General features: G+C 50.4%; 7 protein-coding genes across 7 annotated transcripts; 4 read left to right on the top strand and 3 right to left on the bottom strand.

Annotated features, from left to right (window-relative positions):
- The first annotated feature begins 300 nt into the window (after positions 1-300).
- On the top strand, positions 301-1,532 carry CONPUDRAFT_78990 (uncharacterized protein). Its single transcript, XM_007764603.1, has 6 exons — positions 301-509; positions 554-752; positions 808-853; positions 912-950; positions 1,004-1,229; positions 1,288-1,532. Exons 1-6 carry the CDS (start codon positions 410-412, stop codon positions 1,470-1,472), a joined length of 795 nt encoding a protein of 264 aa, XP_007762793.1. The 5' UTR covers positions 301-409; the 3' UTR covers positions 1,473-1,532.
- On the bottom strand, positions 1,523-3,953 carry CONPUDRAFT_78988 (uncharacterized protein). The gene is made up of 7 exons (XM_007764602.1): positions 3,477-3,953; positions 3,321-3,421; positions 2,687-3,259; positions 2,482-2,629; positions 2,258-2,429; positions 2,023-2,203; positions 1,523-1,968 (listed from the first exon to the last, which is right to left on the bottom strand). The coding sequence occupies exons 1-7, from the start codon at positions 3,900-3,902 to the stop codon at positions 1,698-1,700; spliced, it is 1,872 nt and encodes a 623-aa protein (XP_007762792.1). The 5' UTR covers positions 3,903-3,953; the 3' UTR covers positions 1,523-1,697.
- Positions 3,954-4,563: 610 nt separating this feature from the next.
- Positions 4,564-5,712, bottom strand: CONPUDRAFT_78987 (Isopentenyldiphosphate isomerase). Its single transcript, XM_007764601.1, has 4 exons — positions 5,421-5,712; positions 5,022-5,357; positions 4,839-4,952; positions 4,564-4,786 (listed from the first exon to the last, which is right to left on the bottom strand). Exons 1-4 carry the CDS (start codon positions 5,569-5,571, stop codon positions 4,635-4,637), a joined length of 753 nt encoding a protein of 250 aa, XP_007762791.1. The 5' UTR covers positions 5,572-5,712; the 3' UTR covers positions 4,564-4,634.
- A 1,811-nt stretch (positions 5,713-7,523) lies between these two features.
- On the bottom strand, positions 7,524-11,949 carry CONPUDRAFT_141148 (uncharacterized protein). The gene is made up of 17 exons (XM_007765261.1): positions 11,708-11,949; positions 11,474-11,653; positions 11,237-11,419; positions 10,745-11,187; positions 10,649-10,694; positions 10,460-10,596; positions 10,115-10,409; positions 9,962-10,061; positions 9,208-9,908; positions 8,928-9,150; positions 8,747-8,870; positions 8,625-8,694; positions 8,549-8,576; positions 8,183-8,501; positions 7,996-8,131; positions 7,916-7,937; positions 7,524-7,862 (listed from the first exon to the last, which is right to left on the bottom strand). Exons 1-9 carry the CDS (start codon positions 11,912-11,914, stop codon positions 9,622-9,624), a joined length of 1,878 nt encoding a protein of 625 aa, XP_007763451.1. The 5' UTR covers positions 11,915-11,949; the 3' UTR covers positions 7,524-7,862; positions 7,916-7,937; positions 7,996-8,131; positions 8,183-8,501; positions 8,549-8,576; positions 8,625-8,694; positions 8,747-8,870; positions 8,928-9,150; positions 9,208-9,621.
- A 3,750-nt stretch (positions 11,950-15,699) lies between these two features.
- Positions 15,700-16,068, top strand: CONPUDRAFT_86680 (uncharacterized protein; the record flags this gene model as incomplete). Its single annotated transcript, XM_007765225.1, has 1 exon — positions 15,700-16,068. One exon carries the CDS (start codon positions 15,700-15,702, stop codon positions 16,066-16,068), a length of 369 nt encoding a protein of 122 aa, XP_007763415.1.
- A 348-nt stretch (positions 16,069-16,416) lies between these two features.
- CONPUDRAFT_95525 (DCP2-domain-containing protein) lies at positions 16,417-19,191 on the top strand. The gene is made up of 7 exons (XM_007765260.1): positions 16,417-16,540; positions 16,596-16,667; positions 16,724-16,931; positions 16,985-17,083; positions 17,140-17,292; positions 17,345-17,436; positions 17,484-19,191. The coding sequence occupies exons 1-7, from the start codon at positions 16,425-16,427 to the stop codon at positions 18,916-18,918; spliced, it is 2,175 nt and encodes a 724-aa protein (XP_007763450.1). The 5' UTR covers positions 16,417-16,424; the 3' UTR covers positions 18,919-19,191.
- Positions 19,192-19,328: 137 nt separating this feature from the next.
- Positions 19,329-20,730, top strand: CONPUDRAFT_78983 (phosphoribosyl pyrophosphokinase). The gene is made up of 6 exons (XM_007764600.1): positions 19,329-19,418; positions 19,464-19,503; positions 19,557-19,866; positions 19,935-19,990; positions 20,108-20,203; positions 20,256-20,730. Exons 1-6 carry the CDS (start codon positions 19,385-19,387, stop codon positions 20,680-20,682), a joined length of 963 nt encoding a protein of 320 aa, XP_007762790.1. The 5' UTR covers positions 19,329-19,384; the 3' UTR covers positions 20,683-20,730.
- The last annotated feature ends 855 nt before the right edge of the window (positions 20,731-21,585 follow it).

The raw sequence follows: 21,585 nt of genomic DNA, 5'->3' as shown, positions 1-21,585 counted from the left end.
CGCCACAGTGGCTGCGATCATGAATCCATCCTGGACCAGCTCCAACTACCCTCACTATGGCCAGCCATATCATGCCTTCGTCCCACCAGGGTATCCTAATCCGTTTTCGCCAAATACGGGCAATCGTCCCCCTCCCATGGCTCCTCCGGGCGGCTGGGGACCAGGTCCAGATAAGCTTCCTCCCGGCGGTCGCACTTCTGCACACAACGGCGGCACTCATACCTTCCCGGGCCCCATCATCCCTCCCAATCCCGACGATCCCACTGGCCATATCCCTTCACCCCCGAAGCCACACATCAAGCGTGCCGCGACTACTGGGACACCACGGCAGGGCCATACCAATGGCCCACCCCTCAAATCTGCCCTCAAGAAAACTCGCCACTCAGAAGAAGTTACCTCGACCCCCGTGATGGCTCCATTAGAACGCACGCGAACGACGTCCTCATCACGGCAACGCTACACACCGACGACTCGCACGGGGTCAAACTCCAATCCACAATTTATGCCAGGTAAGCCCCGCTCGCTGCACACTGCAGTCGTCTCATTCGAGTAGACCACATGTTTGTCTCCTTCTCCGGCACGAACGAACTTCGCGTTCATAATGTCGCCTTCCAAGACACACTCGATGTTCTCAGAGAACATGTCATCCCCATGTGGCCTCACGGCGTCACGACACACTCGCTCGCCGCACACTCATGGCGTGTCACATTTGCTCGGAATCCATGGAGTGCCAGCGGCCAAGAGGGCATCATGTACGTCCGCTTCTCTCGGCACCATGCGTCCGATCTTATGGATCCCTCGTGCCAGTGCCCAACAGATGGTGTGTGAGCTGTTTGCACGACTCTCACATCAGGCATGTTCCCCTTTTTCGTCGATCGCGCCATTGGCTGACCTAACTAACTTCGCTGAAGGGGTACCAGTACCTAACATCCGTAAACGCAGGCAGCTCAGTGTGTATCGTCTATAACGTTCTTTGACGGAACCGTGCTGATCGCAGTGGCAGTGTGGGCAGCTGATTTTCCAAGACTCACAGGCGGACGAGAACGCAGATTTCTTCGTAGCCAATTTCTCGAGCTCGGGCCGCCGGATGACCCTTGTCAAACCCCCACGACGCATAGGTGAACAAATCGGAGCACGGCTCAGGTCGGCATGGCCGCACAAAATTGCCGCTGATCGTTCAAGCGAGCAAAACATATACACAGTAGAGCTGAAAAGAAATTCGTTTGGCGGTATGTAGTGTTCATTACAATCGGACCTAACTAGTTAAGCTTATATCAGCATTGGTAGGCCCAGAGCTCGATACCAACGTTTTTGCCGCCGCCGCTTTGCAGGAGATCAACTTTATGGGGTACAAACTCGAAGCTACGGTCTCATTTTCACGATCAAGCATGTGGGGTTTTGGTGGCAAGAAGGAGCTCTGGGTTTTCCGAGGTAGCAAACGGTCTCGACCAGAATCTCGGTCAGGGAAATAGTGACTTGTTTTGCTAGTATTTACTGATCTTCTTGTCAATCTTATGGTGGGGTTTCAACGGATTATATTGTATTCTGTATTCTGTGGCAAACTAGTGAACGACTGACTTCTCATCCGCCCATTGAGATGTATAAATTATGGTCTACCACAGATGCCAAGTACTAAAATGACTGGTATGACAATGCGTGTACAGCAGTCCCAAAAATTAAGCCGAAGGGCTGCCAGACTATTCACATATTCCAGTATTTCTATCAGCTCCTAGAACCGCTCTGCGGTTGATAACGCCACCGGAGAAGGAACTCATGGCAGCCCCATAAAAGTAGGACGCTCGCGCAAGCGTAGCCTGCTCCACCAGGCCGAGGATATCGTTAAACAAGATCGGCCAGCCGAATTCTCGTCTATCCTCAATAGTCAGGAGGTCAGAAATCATGATCGCCCCGTTGTCAGAGAAGTAGGCAAGGATGTCAGGTTTCTGTTCATCAGTCGCCACGTAAAACCTGAAAGGAGACGTTAGTGTCAAAGCACCCTCATTGGATGAGAACAAAGCATACTTGTCACCATGCTGCGGTGGTTTGCGATGTTGAACAGCTGGATCTGGTGTCATGTCCGGAATATCGTAGGGCTCCACCGTAGGGTGGCTTTCGATGTATGTTACACCATCTTCAAGCTTCTCCTTGACTTGTTTCAACTGGGCAACGTGTGTGTCGCCCCATGCCCACCCCGCGGTGACGACTGTTGTAAAACGCATAAGACAAGTATTGATGTCACCAACGATAAATCCCTTACAGTCTCCTCGGCGCATATGGGATGCGACCCACGCACGTCCATCGTTCATCTCAGATATTCTAAAATCCAGCTTACGAGCAAGGTCGTATACTTTGTCCAATGCAACAATTTCATGAAGGACGGCACGAGCGAAGTTCTCCTGCGATTGCGTCGTGGTAAACCTCATTTGGCCCTACGAGTGGACAATGAGCTGAATGATAACCGAAGCCAATATACAAACACACCGGCGGACGATACAGATGTGTCTCGCCTGCAAGCACAAGAACCTCGGTGTCGATCATCGCATAATCATCCGCCCAACCACGCAGGTAATGGCGAGGCACAGCTTCTTTGACAGGTGACGCTACATGCTTGACAAAGTCCATCCCACCCCTGTTTCAACAACCTCTGTCAGCCACGACATCATGGTACAAGACTTGGAATACGTACGCGCCCTGGAAAGAGTATACAACTTCCCATCCGTTGTTAGTTAGAACATCCTCGACAGCGGCGTCATCGTCGGACGAAACTTGAACAAGTGACCTAGCCTCATCCCAGGGGAGAGCATGTCTGTCATTTAGAACGACGTCAAGAGTCTCCTGAAGAGAGGTTTTCTCCGCGTCCGGCCATTGCCCTGAATTAGGTTCATCATCCCTGCCAGAGACCCATGCACCTCGTGTTTTCATGTCTTCGGTGAGGACATCCACACGGGTAACGTTGTCAGGATCGTACCAGGCATTTTCGGCGACGTAGAGAGTTGGACCCGGCCCGTTTGAAGGTGCGTGATATAAGTTCCGATCCCAGTAGCCACTGCTGGTCTCCGTTGATACTGGCATGTTATGGAGGCGAAGATAATCAGAGGTGAGGATGACGGGGTGGGTTTTACGCATGTGAGTCAAGTTGAGCATCTCGCCCATTGGTATTTGCCAGGCCATTTGCTGCTCCTCAGGCAGCTCCCTCCACTCATCCCAGCCGATTGCATCGCCCTTGTTTACCATGGGCGCTTGGTCCGCGCAAACTTGCCTGTGAAAGTACCCCGCATCAGAGTCAAAAAAGGCACACGGGTAGAAAGCAGGAGGCGTACAGTGCGTATGCACACGAACGAGCATAGACGAAGGAGGGTACGACTAGTGTGCGATTCAACAATTGGGCTTGCGTAGCTGCTGCTTCGATGATATAACGCATCTTGGGTGGCGTAAATTGGATACCAATGTGACTGAACTTGGGAGTGCATACTCACATTGTTCCAACCTAACCCAAGGCTATAATCGCGCGAAAAGTAGCCCTTGGTAGTGGCAACCATCTCGCGAAGGAACTCAAGATCCTCATCTTGGTCGAAGTCTGGCGTGTACTCTGGGTTGGACGATGTACCTTGCTGTGGCACATCAACTGCCTCATGATCATTGCCTGTAGACGTATTATAATCAAAATCTGGCGAGGAGCTAGGGCTCGGTGATGGAGACGCGACAGAGGTGTTCAAAGGAATGGGGAGGTGGGATCCAAACGTGTGGACAACGCCAGCGAATAGAAGGATTACGAGGACGGCGATGATGAGGACATGGCAGAGACGGCGGGAAGGTGTCCTAGAGTTGGTGTAGGTACTTGGTGATGAGGGGAGGAGGGGTATGTAACGAGATTGGCGGTTCCAAAATTTGCCGAGAACCATGCTAGAGTGCTAGTGACATGAAAAGGAGTGGAGAGTAAGTCGGGGATGGGGAGGAAGTGGGCTGTACACGAGTTGGCTTATAACGCACGGTGGCAAGGCTGCGTTGGCGCTTACATCCAGATCCAGCGCCCGTCATGCCAGGTCATGCAATCCAACGAATGTAACAATTGACTTCTACTCCAGAGTAAGCTAAAATTAGTGACCGTCCGCGGCGGGGTCTTCCTTATCCAGCCCTCGGTTCGGTCACTTCCCTTTCGTGATGCTCCACAGTGCCCCACCCCATTGATGTACATGTGCAAGTGTCTGTACAGCTAACGACAGGACATAGCTTCCTCTGTCCTTACTTCTGAACTCCTCGAATCACTCGTTGACCCAATTATGCCAGCACTTACACTTTATAACAAGCTGCAAGTCTTTGGACTACGACCAAGAGTACAACGACCATCACTTTGAGAAATCACCCTCTGATTCTCCCAGAGTCTCATCTTGATGTCAGCCCTGTTCGGGTCGCGACGACGACCTTACTACCAGCGCTGCAGCGGTTTGGCAATATAAGTACACATTGTAGCCTTCGCATGACGAGAGATTGGCACAAACGACGTGCTGTGGAAGCTTCACTCTGAATCATCAGCAAGCATCCCTGTCGCTTCACACCGTCATTGTCGCAGCTTTTCCAGCCCGAGTTTGCAGTCCAGGTCTAGGGTATTTCATATCCTCGTGTACTATTCTGTTTCACATCTTGATAACCCGGCTTCCATCCGCAACCCCTGCAAGTCTTTTAGCTTCAACCAGGCCCTGCGCATTCTTCCGTGTCATCAGCTCGTCCCACCACTGGAACAAAAAGTCTCGCGCGATCAGTTTGAACCAAGGCGTAAATGAGTTCGCTGCAGTCCAACATCAGGCCGCTACATTTCCAGTTTCAATGAACAGCCGTACCTGGGTCCTCGAACATGCTTTGCAATTCAGCCTTGCTCACGTATTTATGGTCTCGGATCTCGTTTTCGTTGGGCGTCACAGTAACATCCGCCGTGATGAACAGAATGTAGTCCACTGGATGCATCGCCAAAATACATTAGCAACATGATCCCGTCTCCATTGATCAGTAGAAATAGCCCATACCTTCATGTTCACCCCACATGCCGTTGGAGGGCGCGAGATAGTGAATCCGCGTCAGGTACTGGAACTGGTCCACCGGCGTCTGGCTGCGAGGGATACCCAGCTCGTGCTCGAGTTTCCTTGAGGCGGCCACCCGCACGCCCAGTTGATCCCTTTCCTCTTTCTCCTCCTCAAAATCGTCCAGGGGGTGTGAGCAGCATGTATTTGTCCACATGTCAGGGAAAGTGATCTTCTCTGTTGCGCGTTGCTGCAGCAGTAGTTTCCCATCTGAGGGCCTGAATACAAAGGCTGAGAATGCACGATGGAGAAGACCTTTGTTGATGTTTTCCATCAAGTGACCTGTGCATGACGGACTTTCGTGAGCGAAGACATTCTTAAGTCGACGAGAATAACTGTGCTCACAGGTCTTTTTATCCATCGCCCCTATCGCGTTGTCCTGTTCGTCTACGAGAATACATCTCTCATCCATTAATCTGGATTGCTCAGGGTCATAGTTGGAGAGGTCAATGCTAGCAAGAGCTGCCTGACCAGCAAGAACCGCGGGCGAGGACATTCTGCGACTGTGAGTACTAGTGAAGACGGATGCAGAAGGGAAAGGCGCCAAAGATAATAGTGAATGTGGATTGGAACAACGATGGAGTCGAAGTGAGCTCAAGGACCGAAATGGAATTCGCATAACAAAAGCAGAACGTTGACAAGCGCTGTCAAGGTCTCATAAATATTTCAAGAGAAAAATGGGGAGGAAGTGGTTCGACTCAGCAACTTCAGTTATTTGTCATAGGCTGTCATGGACCCGAAAGCCCGACGATGACTGTTATGTTGTTGCGACCAGAAGTCCCGCATCGAATAGTGGTTTCATCCTACTTTGGTACGTTGCACTACAACGGTTGTAGTGTGAAGATATGTTGTACTTGGCCACAAAACAGACACAAACCTCCTAATAATAGATCCAATGCACTAACTTCAGCGACTTTATTGATTTCTTGTAACGGATTACTTTATATACAGATCAGGATGGTGTTTACAGGGCAGAAAACTCATATTTTATGGCCAACGCTAGTCTACCGCAGGCAGTTCCTCGGTTTCTTACGGAAGATCGTCCGATTCATTTCCGAGGCTTGCAGTTATGGCCAGTCTGCGTAAACGAGACTACTTCAATACGATAGTAATTTCTCCATAAGCCTCGTCTTGCTGGAGTTGAATGTGGTCCTTTGTACCCAACACTGGGCGAATAGCACTGCAGTTCGCAAACTCGTTCATTGGAATTCAAAGAAGAATTTACCCACCTAAGCAGTGATGAAGTGCAGCTGCAGCTACATGAGAAGTGGACGTCTTTTTGGGGACTACATCGTCGAAGGAGATGTGTCCAGAAGAGCCTGCGAGTGATTGGTACTGCATACGAGCATACCTGCGCGGACATTATAAGTTTAAAATCGTAGATGCCATATTTTGAGCTCCGGCAACACGAACTCTAGGAAATCGAGTGAGGTTTTCTCCAATGCAATCGCATTGAGTTCCAATTGTCGTGCATTAAACTCGGGCTCCTCTTGTTCCTCGGGAACTAGGGAGATGTGAGCATAATCGGCAAATAAGATCGATTTCTTACCGTTGAACTGGAACTCCTCGTCGCGAAACTCAAAACCACCGATTGCAGGCGAGCTGATGACGCCTCCGGCAACGCTGCCTCGTTGGCTCAAACTTATGGGGCTGCCTTTGCGACTCAGGGAACTCCCTCGCATGCGTATTTCAGCCTGGTCTATACTCATTCTACCGCTGCTGCGGGGTTTCGATACAGTTACGGCTCTGGATATCGGAGAAGAATTTCTAGCGTTATCCCAAGGGAAGAGTCCGCTTCTTGACTCAAAAGAGTCCAGCGGTATCTGAAGGCCTACCCCCGGATCGGATGGCTGACGAGAAGCCCAACGAGCTTGACCAGGTTCCTAGTAAAATGGTTCAACACGGAGACTAGTACGAACATGAGGGACCATATTCACTTCGGAGGATCGAAGGTGTGCACCAGGAATTACATCGTCCATAGGCTCAAAGTTGACTACCAAGGCTGTCAGACGTCTTCCAGTGAGTTTATGATGGTACAGACCAGGTACTTCAAAGTCTTGTGCCATGCTCGTGTCCATCATATCATCATAGCTGGGCAAATTTTCATCGAACGACAGGATACCGGGGAGCTGCTTTCGTGGAGAAGCATCTGGAGACTCAGCGTCATTGGTGTTGGAGAAGACACGCTTGCGTTTTGAGGGCGGTAGGAACTCTGCATGCAAATCTGAGGATATGACAGAAGGCCAGCCGAAGGACTAACCATCATCGTGGCGGCGTTTAGTGGCTGAAGGGAAAGGGACCTTTAGGCCCATTTGCCGCTTGAAATGTTCTAGCCAGAAATCCACAAGCTCTTTTGCTTGGGCTTTCTGCGGTGAGAAGTCTTCTACTACTAAATGAAAGAAATCTCACCGTTTTCCGGCGCACCCCACACTATGTTGTCTGCGATTTGGCCACTGTCTCTCTCGAACCTTTTGAGCATCACAGCTTGCCTGATGGCATCTTGTCCTTCAACGTAATCAGCACGTGAAGCCTTTGTAGACGTAGGGAAATGAGTAAACTGATAACCAGATTCAAAAATCACCACCTTCATTTCGTCATCTGTCAGTTCTATGCGAAAGTCGAACTGCAATCTAGAGGCCTTTGGCGGCTTGCGCCCAACTCGAGCGGTTTCTGGTGCCTTGTTTGTTTCCTTCGAGTCTGGCGCTGGAGGACTTGGCTCAAGGGGTGATGCACCAACACGGGGGCTTGGAATAAGCTCTGGTGCGCGATTTTTTTCTTTCTGGGAGGCTGATAAGGTGTAAATGGACCTGTTAATCTTCCAGAAGACTATTACTGCTCGCCTTGTTCTTCCATAGGTTCATACTATGTTAAAGTATTGAACTTGGTATGCGTCGTAGATTTTCCTGAGTAAGACACTTACCATCTGCATTTCATTTGGTCCTTCGCCGTATTCCTCATTTAGTGGGACAGTCTCATCCCGAAGCATAATATTGCTATGTGCCGCTTCAATGGCTCTGTCAACAGGCAGATCATTGCGGCGAGCTTCTACTGCCTCCCTGTCCGCATATGAGTAAAGGAGCTTTGATGACAGCGAAACAAACACTGACGCAGGTGACATTAGAGCCGACGGAGGGGCTGCCCATCCTTCGCCTAGTTCTTTTGCCATTTCTTCTGCGAAAACATTTTCAAGCTCCCCACCGTCCAAGACATCGAAGTAATCGTCGTGAAACCCCTCCTGTTGGGAAGAAGATATGTACGGTGCATTGCCTCTGACACCTGAAGCACCGTCAAAGGATGAACTGATCAAGAACTCGTGACTTTCGTCCAACAAGGTGTTTGCTGGCTTCAAGACTGTCTGCCGCCCCTTTGACTTCATGGCAGCTTGAGTTTCGCCATATTCACTTTGTTCTTCATAGGTTACCGATTCTTAATCCTAAATGAGTCAAGCGGTAGTGAACGAAAAGCAGTACAACCTCCAATGTTAAGATAGCCACTCCAGTCCTACATAAAACATGAAGAAGACGAAGCAATCATAGAATGTATGCTCACATCAATCAAATTGGTGAAGTCCATTGCCAACACTGTATTCGAATCGAAAGATATCGTCACCGCAGATGGGCTAAAATATGTCAGCGGCAGGAGAAAATATGCAGCCAATCTCAAGTGCTTACCGCACGCTGGCCTGCGCCATCTGGATCTGAGCATCAGAAGGTGCTGATGAGTGAAATTCCTGGACAACGCGTTTAAGGGAGCCATAGCATGCGGTCACGTCGGTTAACAAAAATTCTTGCTTGACTGTACGCTGAGTTTAGTGGACAATCAATTAATCGTACCACCGATCGGTAAGCTTGCCTTTGTAGACGCTGAACAGGGATGTGAAGCTTGAGAAAGTGATTTACGAGTCCACCGTCGAACCTACCGAGCTGCTCCCACCATCAGGTTGCTTGACAGACGAAGGGCCAAAGGTTCTGATGGGGTAGCAATATTGTCGCAGAGTTGGGCCAGGTCCGCGGAGAGTACAGAACGTCTGGGTAACTTTTTGAAAGAGGACTTGGATCCTAGGGTCGCAGCAAGCCTTACGCGCCAGCATAAATACCAGGGGGATGAGCAACAGCAAAAGTGTGGAAAATACCATAGTAATCCGAATCCATTGTCGCGCTTTGATAGTACTTCGGCGGAGAAAAACATGATTAACCTCACCGGCACAAGGACCAAGGCAGAGTGGACAGGGAGGGAGAGGAAACAAGCCAAGGCAGAACGAAGCAGAGCTCAGTATTTACGGTACATAAATGCGCAGTCTTTCCGCTACGGAAGAAGCAGACCAGCTGGATTTTGACAAGCAGTGAACCAGCGCAGAACGAGAGGAAACAAGGCAAAACAAGCAGGGTAAGTGTGTAGCCAAGTATGTCTTCACGGATTCGCGCCATCTTCGAAGCAAAAGCAACCGATCGCAAGGCATAGGGCATTGAAATAAGATAGAAGGTCATTAGGGAAGTGCACGTGTATGTGGAACAGTTCAGCTACACAGAAGGCAACTTCACTGGCTCTAGATTCGCATCCACTGGCGACCTTTTCCGCTCGATCCCAATAGCCTCGCGAACAGATCGTCACGTTCTGCCGTCCACAGAAACTTCTCTTGCTTTTCTGACGTTCCATCATCGTTTGTCGTCCAGGTCAGAGAGAGTCCCTTGACGAGTCCAGTCTTCTTCACACCTGCCACCTGATCAAGGGGTATTTGTAGCTTCGCCTTTAATGAAGCAAGTGGCGTAAAGAAGAATGTCATATTTGTCAGCGTGATTAGACCCGGTCCTGAAGTATGTTGTGCGGGGTACGCTACTCGGTTATGTATCAGATGGATTAAATGTAGATTATGGCTGAGTACGCACTATGGGTCACCGTCTCCCCTGGCACAGGGTTTGACGCCACCTGGGTAGGGGGATGTCTGGATCGCAGAGAAGACGCATCGCGTTCACTCGGCAACGCAAGCTGCTGACGCTCAGAAAGGTAGATACAAGGAGGTGATAAAAGACGAGACTCACGTGTCCTGTCGATAATAGACGTTTACCATCTTCCACCCATGCTTTACCTCGAGCGACATGGGTGCCCATCTTTTGCCAATTCAGTCCATCCTTAGACCGCGGAGTAGCCTCTTGTTCAAAGACATGTGAAGAGACAGGCAGGTTAGATGTGCTTGCATTCGTGGGTGATGGGCTTGGGTTTGGGGGTCGAGCCCTAGACTTCGGGCGCACATCCAGCCCATTCGCTACCCGCTGAGAAATCAAGTCCATGGCGTAGTCGGCATCAGTGGGAACATTGTCAAATGCTGGTGGTAGACTGGACAAGCAGTAAGCTTAATCCCGCGACACAGATTAATTTGGCTTTACCGAGCGCGGTCAGACGGTGATAGAGCTGCAATGACAGGTACCAGGTGCCAAAAGGCGATCCCCGTGACGAGATATGTCAGTTTGGCAAGGTAACGAGCGGGTAAGACAACGACAGCTGCCAGCAAAATGACTAAGGCCTGGTTGATAATTGAGCGTGCACAGTGATTGATTTTGAACAATCAAGCTTACAATGGTATATATCCGGGACGCAGACGGTCTGCGCCAGAGGAATATACTTCATACAGTTAGAAATTACCGTAGCATTAGCATGAGAGAATGACTCACTTTTTGACGCGTTCATGAATATCGGCAATCTCATTCATCGCATGCAGAATGTCTCGTTTCAAATCTTGGTCTTCTTTACTCGACTGAGATTCCTCCAGGCCGGTCGGGTTCTCGTCTCCTACTAACGGCGAGCCAGACACGGCTTGCGATTCGTCCGAAATCGTCTGATTAGCTGCAGACTTGGCGATAAATGCGGCTTGTTTTTTCTTGATACGTCTGTATGTACGGAACAAACCCCATACATCGCCAACCCCGACTGTAGAGTCGGCCAGACGCCTCTGGATCTCGTTCCCCAGTTCATCGGCACGAGCCGTGTCTTGACGACGACTCTCTAGTTCTTTCGCAGTGGGATACGGAAAGATCCTGCGCCGCAAGAGGCCAAAGATAATGCGGCACAGCAAGGCGGGAAGTAAGTAGTCGTAATACCACAAAATCCAATAAAGCTGACGGATAGATTGAGTTTCCGAGATCGTGTGACTCTGAAGCACTTACAAGGCAGAAACGAGTGCTTCTTGTGTGATCTTTCCAAAGCGCCAAACGGACCATATTCAATGCAAAGGCCGTATAGTTGGGTACAGTTGCTAGGTACAATCGCTGACTGGTGAGTTGGAAACGTTTGAAGGTGAATGGAGGAGTCGGGAGAGGCACAGGAGGTAGAAGAGGACGCAAGTATTCCTACACGTAAGTTGAGGATGTCAGCATATGCCTTTGATAAGGTGTAGTATTTACATTAGCAATCGTTTCAGACGGAGACCGTTTTTGTCCTTGTCGAAGAGGTAGCGGCGGAGGCCTGGAAGGATCGGAATCTTCTCGGTTGGGTTTATGTGGGCGTGCAGCTTCTTCGCCCGTGACGATGGGAATGTTCAGAGATTCCGTTGAGCTACTCGGTAGCCGAATTTCTGTGACGTACTATCAACGATTTCAGGAGTCTGTTAACAAAGGTAGGTGTTGTTGACTACTTACCGACGAGAAGAGGTGAAGGAATCGCTCTATCTCTTCATCATCATATATCTGCCGTAGTTGCTGTTCTGTCAGTTCGCTGCTTGAGCAAGTCTCGTTGTCCTCTTGGACATCATGAATGGGCGGAGGACTGAGTCTGGACGGTGTTGAAGGTGACGGGTCGCCAGATGACACGGACAGACGAGGACTCGATGCTGAGTTCAAGGCCATGCTGATTGTGAGAGCTAGTGGCGAACTGAACCGTCCAACGACGGGGGACAATGATGCGCTGCGTGAGTCCACACCCCCTATAGAACCTCATATTACTGCGCCTCAACATGTGGGGCTGTACCGGCGCGGGAGGGCGCGGGCCTGGGCAGACAAAGTATGAGGTCAGAGCTATTTATATCTCGAGGCTCGAATTTTGATTGGCAGTGATTCGGACTAGCGATGGGCACGTGATCGGACGCGTCGCTGTTCGTAGCCGTGGCGCGAGACAAGCGCAGCCACTCTTTCATTTGTCGACTGCACTCCCACTAGCGAATGGCGGCTGCAAATAGCAAGCCAGGATTCTCGGGATGGGTTGCATCCATTCGCTCTTCGATGATCAACGATCCATGCCGACAATTATTTGATGATCAAGTGCAGAACCATGGATTCCTTTTCCTCGACGACTACCTCGATAACATCCTACAAGATGCCAGGCAGGGGTGCGTCAATAGCCATTGAGGCTCTATTGTATTATCATCTAACAACATGAGTCAGCCCTATGATAGACCTGCTAAAGACTCCAGGCCGCAAACGAGATGCCCCGCCGAAAGTTCGCGTTGGTGCCCCAGCGACTACAAAGCAAAGTGACACAATGTTGATGGGCCAGCAGGTGCGTTTCAATTGTTTGATATGATGGTTATTCACACAGGTTATAGGATGCACAGAAAGACAAGTCGGGTGCACCCATCAACAACTTTCATAAAGCACTTCTGCAGGCCAAGGAGAAGGCACTGGCGGACACTCCAGGGCGGCATTCAGAACTAGAAGCGGCTGAAGATATACCTGCTTCTACTGACATGAACCACTCGATTGAACATCCGTCTTCCAAAATGGTCGCGCAAGAATCTACAACTATCGTAACTGCTGCACCTGGCCATGCTCCTCTGGCATCCATCGACTCAGCTGGTGACTTGTCTGTAATAGCGGAATGTGAGGAGGAGCGCAGTGGATTTGAGCAGTCCCCGGTACGGCTACAGCATGCTTCAGTAAATAAGACTGCCACGGACAAACCTACTAAGCCGTCTCTTTCCTCTACGGAGACCACGACTCGTGAGCCAGAAGGCGAAACTGAAATCCCCCTCGCTGGACTAGCTACGGATACGGAGCCTCTTGAGGATGTTCAGCCAAATGACGGATCGGCCTCGTCCACTGAACGTGGTCATGTCGCCCCATCACCAAAAGCCTATCTGCCCCCAGAGCCGAGTGATAACCATGTGGACCCCAATCCTACTCTTCAGCCCTCTTCAGCCATGGCTGAAATGACTGTACCTCTTCGTACTTCTCCTTCTGGAGCCCTTGCACGCAAGAGCAGTGCACCGCACTTCCCGAATCTACCTGCTCCATCTCCGTTGCGTAAATCCATCCGCGCACAACCTACTCGAGAGCCATCTACAAGTGCACAAACTCCTGGACCACCGGCTCCATCAACGCTGGGTAAACGAAGTTCTTGGCTTATGAAAGCTCGAGAAGTAAAAGCGCTGGAAGGACCCAGCTCAACTCTTGCTGCGAAGATATCGAATACCCTTGCTGGCACGAAACGCAAAAGTGGGGATGTTCAGGACTTGTTCCACGGGAAACCTGAGCAGGAACGCAAGTCTAAAGTTGCCAAGTATCTGCCGTCTGAGCTTCCACAGCCTCCAGTGACCAATGCAGAGCCCGCTGATCCTGTGCTGCACTCAGTGCAGGTGACGGACCTAGGGATCGCCATGGATGAAACAGAGATTACTGTGCCCTTGAAGGAGGATGGCGATGAAAGCATGATAGGACGCTTCAAACGTACTGTTGAAGGTCTTGGCGCACGAGCAGGCAAAAGTATGGGGAGGTCGCTTGGTGGCACAGCTGCTGCTGCTCTCGCCGAAGCCCGCGCTGCTGCGGAGGCTAGGGTGGCTGAACGTCACAAAGCAGAAGGTGACGATGCAGCTATTCCTGGCCCTGTCTCACCAGATCCTGTCGACGCACCATCACCTCAACCTCATCCCGATCCGCCGGCCTCTCGACCACAGTCAAACGTTTCTGATGAGCGGCGTCTCAGTGTGTCCGACCTCATACGCAACGATAGTAAAGCGTCAACTCCCGAGCATACGCTTTCAAAGCTGTCTGGTGATGCGCAAACAGCTCAAACAGGCGATGAAAGTACCTCGACGACCCCTCCAAATTCACCTCCGCCTGCAAAACAAGTTTCCAATGTCACTCAATCGAACGTTCCAGTTTTCAATAAGCCGCTCGCTCACCAACAAGTCTTTGTGCCCCCCACTGGCCGTAAAGCTCCCAAGCCTTCTGTTGAGTTTTCTTTCACCAAGCCTTCGCCTCCGTCTATGCCTGTAGCAATAAATGCGGGCGTCGCACGACCCCCGTCGCCTCAACAGTTTACTCAGCCAAAACAAGAACTCGAATCACAGAAATCTACGCAGCCCTCACAGGAAAGCGTAGCATCTAACCCCATCTTCGACAAGGAAAGCCAGCATCTCTCATGGATGCTTTCTACGCAGGAAACAGAGTACACGGAGCATACTCGTCCGGCACCGACTTTGGATGATGACGATAGCTGGCCACTGGACGAGAAACTTGCTGCTGAGCAACAGGGGTGGACCCCGTTCAACTTTGGTGCTGATGCGAAGGAAGATAGCATGACGTGGAGCTCGGTGCCAACTCGAAGCCAGACAGGCCCGGCTCGATCTCATGAAGTAGATATGATGGAGCCTGATGGTACATTGCATGAGCGTTCAGCGGTCAAGGCTATGCTTGAAGCAGTCGATGATGGCAGCGACGTTGAAGCGAGTGACGCTGCCATGGAGGTAGAACTTTACTCTGATGCTGAGAACGAACCTGCCGGAAACGTGGCTGGCGAAGAGGACTTCGCGTACGCCTTTAGCACTAAACCCACGGTTAGCCTCGTTGAGGTAAGTTACACCTTAGAAATTGAAGGTCAATCCCTAATCTTGGGCCAGAAACAACCCTCTGTGCATCGTAGTCAAAGTCAGCTGTCGTTGGCTTCCTCCTCCTCATCGCAGTCCCAAGCAGGCTTCTTCGGCCAGGCATCAAAACTTATGAATAGTGTGCTTGGCGGAAACAAGAAGGCGAAACCAGAGATCAAGAGTTTGCAGCTCGCTGCCGCTGCAGCGAAGAAGGTACGAAATCTACATAATAGTCGTACCACTCTAAACCCCATCCAGCAACAGGAAGAACTAGACAAGAAAGCTATGCGTCAGAGGGAGGTTGAGAACCGCCGTCACCTTGCTGCGCAGAAGAAGGCCGAAGAAGAAAAAGCCCATGCGCTAGAGGAAGAGAGAAAAGCTAGGGAAGAAGGGGAGAAACGGAAGAGAGAGCGAGAAGAACAGACTGATAAACGTCAGCTCAAGGCACCCAGCGTTAAGAAGCCCGATGACGATGCATTCAAGAAGCGGAAAATCGGCCCTCTTGAAGCCGAGAAGAAACTCGTGGAGCCGAAGAAGCAGCCCGTGAAAGAGAAGAAGGTGCTTGTTCCACCGTCGAAAGCTTTGGCAGCTTCGACAAAAGGTGTTGCTAAGCCTGTCAAGTCCGTCGCTTACTCTGCGTTGGTTTCTTCTACGGCTTACAACTCCTCGCAAAGTCACGCGGCTGGCGCATCTACGTCCGCTACCAGGACAACTGAGCCAGAAAGCAAACCTTCTAAACCCGCTCACACAACTGCCACAAGCAGCAAAGGTAAAAACAAGGCGAGGGCAGACGACGCAGAAGAACAGCCCTCTCAAACCATTCAAGGCCAAATGGCGGCGCGCGCCAAGGCTCAAATGCAAGCTGTCCAGCAAACTACCAAGGAGACAGTAACTAGCGAAAGCATCGAACTTCCTGAGATCAGGAGCGAATACTCGGACTCTGAGGATGAGGACCGTGCCCCGACATATGATAGACCAGATTGGGCGCAATCACCCGAGCTTCTGGAGGCTCTGCGCAACCAAAGAAATGTCGATCCTGATGACATCTTTGGGCCTATACGTCCTCTACGAATGGAGGAGTTGTTCCGAACACGGCAGAGCCGGTTCAGAGCCAGGACAAGTTCCGCGAATTGGTCGGGGGCTGATAGACTTACCGCCGAAGAGGAGAGAGAGTACGCTCGGCGAATGGGATTCCGGTGACCTTAAGCAGATGTCACGTATATGTTTGTGCCTGTCCGGCTTACAGTTTCGTGCATATGGCTGTATATTTATGGTATGTTTGAGCTCGAGTACTTACGAGACTCGATCGCGAGTGCTACTTAGTAATATCGTATAACTTATGGACTTTGATCTTGTTCGAGTCGAGCACACGTGACGCTCTTAGGGCCGGTTTGGGATGCTTTGACGTATTTTGGTCGTGGCTGGGCAGCTGCACCCACCTAGCACTCTATCACAGTCGATCATCCGCCCCAATTGTCCATAGACTAAGCCCAAGCTGACGCTGTTGCAGCCTCTCCTTCTTTCTCTCTTCCTATCATTATTCACCATCTTTTCTCATGGCCTCTTCCTCTTCATCGTCTCCCGAGTATCAGCATGCACACCCCGCAGATCCTCCGGAAAGGTTTTCCTACAAACACGCCACCTATGAAGAGGTTCTCGAGGATATCTCAAGGTACCGTGCCTTGTCAGCCAGCCAGCAAGCAGCGAAATCTCACCGGCCATTATAGTCGCTTCATATTGAACCTTCCAGACGAAGAGCTTGCGTCGGTCGAGAGAATATGCTTTCAAGTGGAACAAGCGTACGCTCTCAAACCCTCCATACTTCTTTCGTCCACTCCATTCATAACCGCTTCAGGCATTGGTTCTATGAAGACTTTGTACGAGAGGAGAACCCCAAGTTTCCTTCACTACCTCTCAAGAAGTTCTCGGCTATGCTCTTTCATTCCTGTCCATTGCTCCAACAATGGAGCCATGACCATGAACACGCATTCAACACATTTATGGATTACAAGACTCGAGTTCCTGTCTGTGGCGCTATCATGTTAAATAGCACTTGGGAAAAGGTGCGTCTTGTCAGCAAGCACTGCTCTGATCTTGCTCACTCGTCGTGTTCAAGTGCGTCCTGGTCAAGGGTTGGAAGTCATCTTCTGGATGGGGATTTCCCAAAGGCAAGATCAACCAAGATGAGCCACCGGAAGCTTGTGCCGTTCGGGAAGTACGCATGGAGTGTTGTTGACTGATTGACGACAATGCTAATCCACACTCACACAGGTACTTGAAGAAACGGGGTATAACCTAGCTGGACAAATTGACCCTGACAATGTAATAAAGGTGTCGATCAAAGACCAGTCGATTTCTTTGTATATTGTTTCTGGTGTTCCAGAAGACTATCCGTTTCAAACGAAGACACGCAAGGAAATTAGCGTAAGTTGCTTTATACAACACTGAAGTTCGATGATTTCCAAACGTTCTGTAGAAAATCGAATGGTTTAAGCTGATTGATCTACCAACGTGGAAGCGTAACAAAGCGGCGCCTGGCAAATTCTATTTAATCTCACCGTTTATTGGGTGTGTAGTGAACATCGTTGTATCGAGCTTTACTGATAGTTGTGCAGCGCATTGAAAGCCTTCATCAACGAGCACAAGCCACACTCTCGCCCACGCAAAGGACGAACAGACGTCTCAAAACCACATGTTCAAGACCGCCGTTTTGTTAATGATTACCAGGGTGGTAGTGCCCCAGAGTCGAGTTCACAGTCGTCCTCAGTCGATAATGGAGATCCATTGACTCCATCTCCTCCTTCCATTGAAGCGACGCCAGTCGTAAACGGTGGTGTTGAAGAAGGAGCCCCAATGGATCCTCACTTTGCCCGGCTGCTGAGTTCCCTATCTTTATCTGTCGCCAAGCCTACGCAGCCTCAACCGGACGCCAAAATGGAGTCTGCAATGCCTGCCCATGCAGACCAGAAGCGATCTATAAAGGCTAACTTGGCGGCTAATGACACTGCTTTGAAACAATCATCGTTCCCGCCGCTTCAATCCATTCCTGACAGCATGTATCATCCCCAGTCTCCTCTCAACTTCCCTTCGAAAGAGCCGTCGACACCCCGTTCCACTGAGACAGTCCAAGCCAACTCTCTTCATGCACTGTCATCTCCGACCTTCCCCGGTTCCGCTCCTACCCATCCACATTCCCCTGTCTCCGTACAAACTTCCGTACAGTCGGCGTCTGCAGCTTCTATCATGACATCCCCTCGTAGATCGTCTCGTCGTAGCTCGAGTACCGCCGATATCACACCGTATCTAGCCTCAGCTTCAGCAGCTCCGCCTTCGGGCAAGCGACTCAAACAACTTGCATTGTTAGAGACGGTTGCGGATGAATCGTTCCGATCAGCTAGTCGTGCTGATAACATGTCGGCATTCACACCCACCGCCTCAAACCGTCCAATCCATGAACACCCTGGTCCCTCAGTATCAGTACCGCCTCCGACTATTGCATACCTACAAGGCGGGCTTGGTCGAATGGACTACGAAGCTCAGCCTAACGTTGCCTTCGGTCCAATTAGCAATCATCAACCTTCATTGCAACCCCTGAGCCAACACGCTCCGCACGACGATCCCTTCAAAGTACGACCTCGCACCGTGAGCCAACACAACCCAACGGTTCTGCCACCGCCGCAGAATCAACATCAGACTCAACTATTGTCTTTGCTATCCGGTTCAACAGAGCAAGGTCGCCCCCTTCCAGTACAATTTCAGCGTCCTGGCAACCAATCTCTCCAGCTCATGCACGGCCGCGTATCTACACAACCTGGAACAATCGCCATGAATCCTCCATATGGCTCTGTTCCCGGCCCACGCCCCCAGCCGCAAAATTATATACCGTATCCTCGTTCATCTGGACCTATGGGTGGGCCTCAATTTGATCCGACTATCCTGAACCCTGTTGTGATGCCATCCGTTCCGTCGACTCGTTTCCCTCCTGATCACGGACAGCTCCTATCTATTCTTAATAGCAACCAACCCATGTCCAGACCACCTCTCAACTAGCAATCTCAGCTTCTCGTCCCACACGCGCATACCTCCAGCTATATCTGTGCTTTGAGTATTGTCACCCATTCATTTTGTTTTCTGTGTCTGTATCCATCTTGGGGTTCCAGTTTGAGTTCCTTTGATTTGCTAAGTTTTTGTTTATGCACATATCCTTTAGTTTCCACATGGTCTGTAGCATGTCGTGTAACTCCTGAACCTCATCCACATCATTATTGAATCTTTCGCGATGTATTTTTACTAAGCTTGAGCCTGGATGTACATTGTCCAACCCCCATTATTGACCGTGGATCATTGAAAGTTTTTTCTTTTCTTTTCTTTTCAGATAATCCTACAATACTTATCTGATTTTATCTGAAAAATCGACGCAATGTCACGTGCTTTTAGTCTTTCCAGTGCTCTGGTGTTTCACCTTGCCTATTTCTACCCATCTTTCAGTCCATGGATATCACTCCTTCACGATAGAATGCTGAGCGGTAGTGGTGTAAAAATTTTCACGGGTGAGTTGGTTTCATAATGAACGCACATTTCGCTCATTCTCTTAGGTACTAGCCACCCTGAGCTGGCCGAACTGGTCGCTAGACGGTAGGTTGGCTCTCCCGAGAGTGACGACTTGCACATCTCAACGCTGAAACTAGGCTCGGTCTTCCTCTCGCAAAGGCTGAAGTAACAAAAAGTGGCATCGGCGAAACCCATGTACGTATAGGCGAAAGTGTCCGGGAGGACGACGTGTATATTATCAACACTGGCTGCGGGGAGGTCAACACGGCACTAATGGAGCTCTGTATCATGATTCATGCATGCAAGATCGCCAGTGCAAAGAGGATCACCGCCGTGCTGCCACTCTTCCCTTACGCCCGCCAGGACAAGAAAGATAAAAGCCGTGCGCCTATTACGGCCAAGCTCGTAGCCAACATGATACAAAAGGCTGGATGCGACCATGTCATTGTGAGTTCTATGTACGACTTTCTACATCTCGTCACCACACTGATCAGACCGATTGCTTCGCGACGCAGACTATGGACTTGCACGCATCGCAAATACAGGGTTTCTTCGATGTGCCAGTCGACAAGTGAGTGCTACTCCTGGACGTCACTGCCCAAGTTTGCTCAAGTGTTTTGTATAGCGTACGTTGTTTCATGCTTCTTGATTTCATTTCCGTCTGCTCACACGTGCGCGGGCGGATGTAGCTTTTTGCCGAACCATCCGCTATCCTATACATTCGCACTCATTTTGACTTGGACGGTGTTGTCATTGTTTCTCCCGATGCGGGCGGTGCCAAAAGGTGCGGACCCCTATCAGCCAACCTTTCATGATCTGGACTTAGCTTGGACCAGGGCAACAGCGATTGCTGATCGGTTGGGTGTTGATTTTGCGCTGTTCCACAAGGAGCGCAAGAAGGCAAATTCAGTGTCTCGAATGGTCCTTGTCGGACATGTGAAAGACAAGGTTGCGATCCTCGTCGATGACATGGCAGACACGTGCGGAACGTTATGCCTTGCTGCCCATCACCTGTCCGAGGCGGGCGTGTCGAAAGTTTTCGCCATCGTCACGCATGGGATTTTGAGCGGGAATGCGCTCAAGAACGTGGAGGAGAGCGCCCTCGAGAAATTGATTGTGACAAACACGCTCCCCCAGAAAGAAAATCAGGCGCAGTGCAGCAAGATCGAGGCCCTTGACATTGCGCCTGTTCTCGGAGAAGTCATTCGCCGAAGTCACTACGGGGAGAGTGTTTCTAAACTCTTCCACGAAGTTCCATACTAGCATGTAGTTTAGTCTAGAATTTACCGGAGATGAGTAGACTACTGAGCGGACAATGTATTCCTTAGTACTGTTATATCAGCTTAGTGAGTTGGTTGGGAATGGATCGCACATTGTTAACTAGATCCTAAAGCTTGCAGTGTTAAGACATGATGCCTACGAGGTTGGCGGGGGAAGAGGATTTCTGACGAGTGATCAGGTGGCTGTCAGATGCAAAGGTGGGGTGATGGCATGGATTGATGATCAGTGGAAGGAAGTGGCAATGGGGCCGAGGGGAATTTGTGAGGGAAGAGAAGACGGTGCTGACTTTGCAGGACTTACATATCGAAGCGTACAAGTATGGATATTCCGAAATGCAGAGACCACCGGATGATAGGCGGCGCTCGCCTGTGAAACCCTGCCAGGCGAGAAGCACACTCTCGACGCGAACCGCACGGTTGAGATAGAAGCAGACTGACAGACGAAGGAGTCTGATATTGCGGAAGATTGCTATATGCCAATAATGGCGAGGCAAGACAAGTAACTAGGTTGCCATTGTTAAGACTAGACTTGAAGAATCACGGGGCAACAAGCTACAACCAGTTTTGCAGGCTAGCGCAAAGGGATGAGAGAGCGATGTCACGACAGAAGAACGACGTGGGTTGCGTTGGTGTGAAATAATAAATTAAGCTCGTGGTATCGATGACAGCTGCAGTGGTAGCTGGTAGCAAATTCGGGTAAATCGTCGCTTGAACGATCGCCGTATGATACAACTCCGACGTCGTGCAACATCTTAAGTTGTTCCGGAGCCGGGGCACGAAACCTTCCAGCCGTGTGTACCCCACGCTGGCTCGAACTCGCTGTTACTGCGAGAAATCAGTAAATTCATACAAGGACTTGATCGCGCCGTCGACGTCGGGAGGGCAT

This window comes from Coniophora puteana (genome assembly GCF_000271625.1).
Source record: "Coniophora puteana RWD-64-598 SS2 unplaced genomic scaffold CONPUscaffold_1, whole genome shotgun sequence".
NCBI classification, from domain to species: domain Eukaryota; kingdom Fungi; phylum Basidiomycota; class Agaricomycetes; order Boletales; family Coniophoraceae; genus Coniophora; species Coniophora puteana.
Note: the sequence above shows the minus strand (reverse complement) of the source record. Positions and strands in the feature narration are given on the sequence as shown.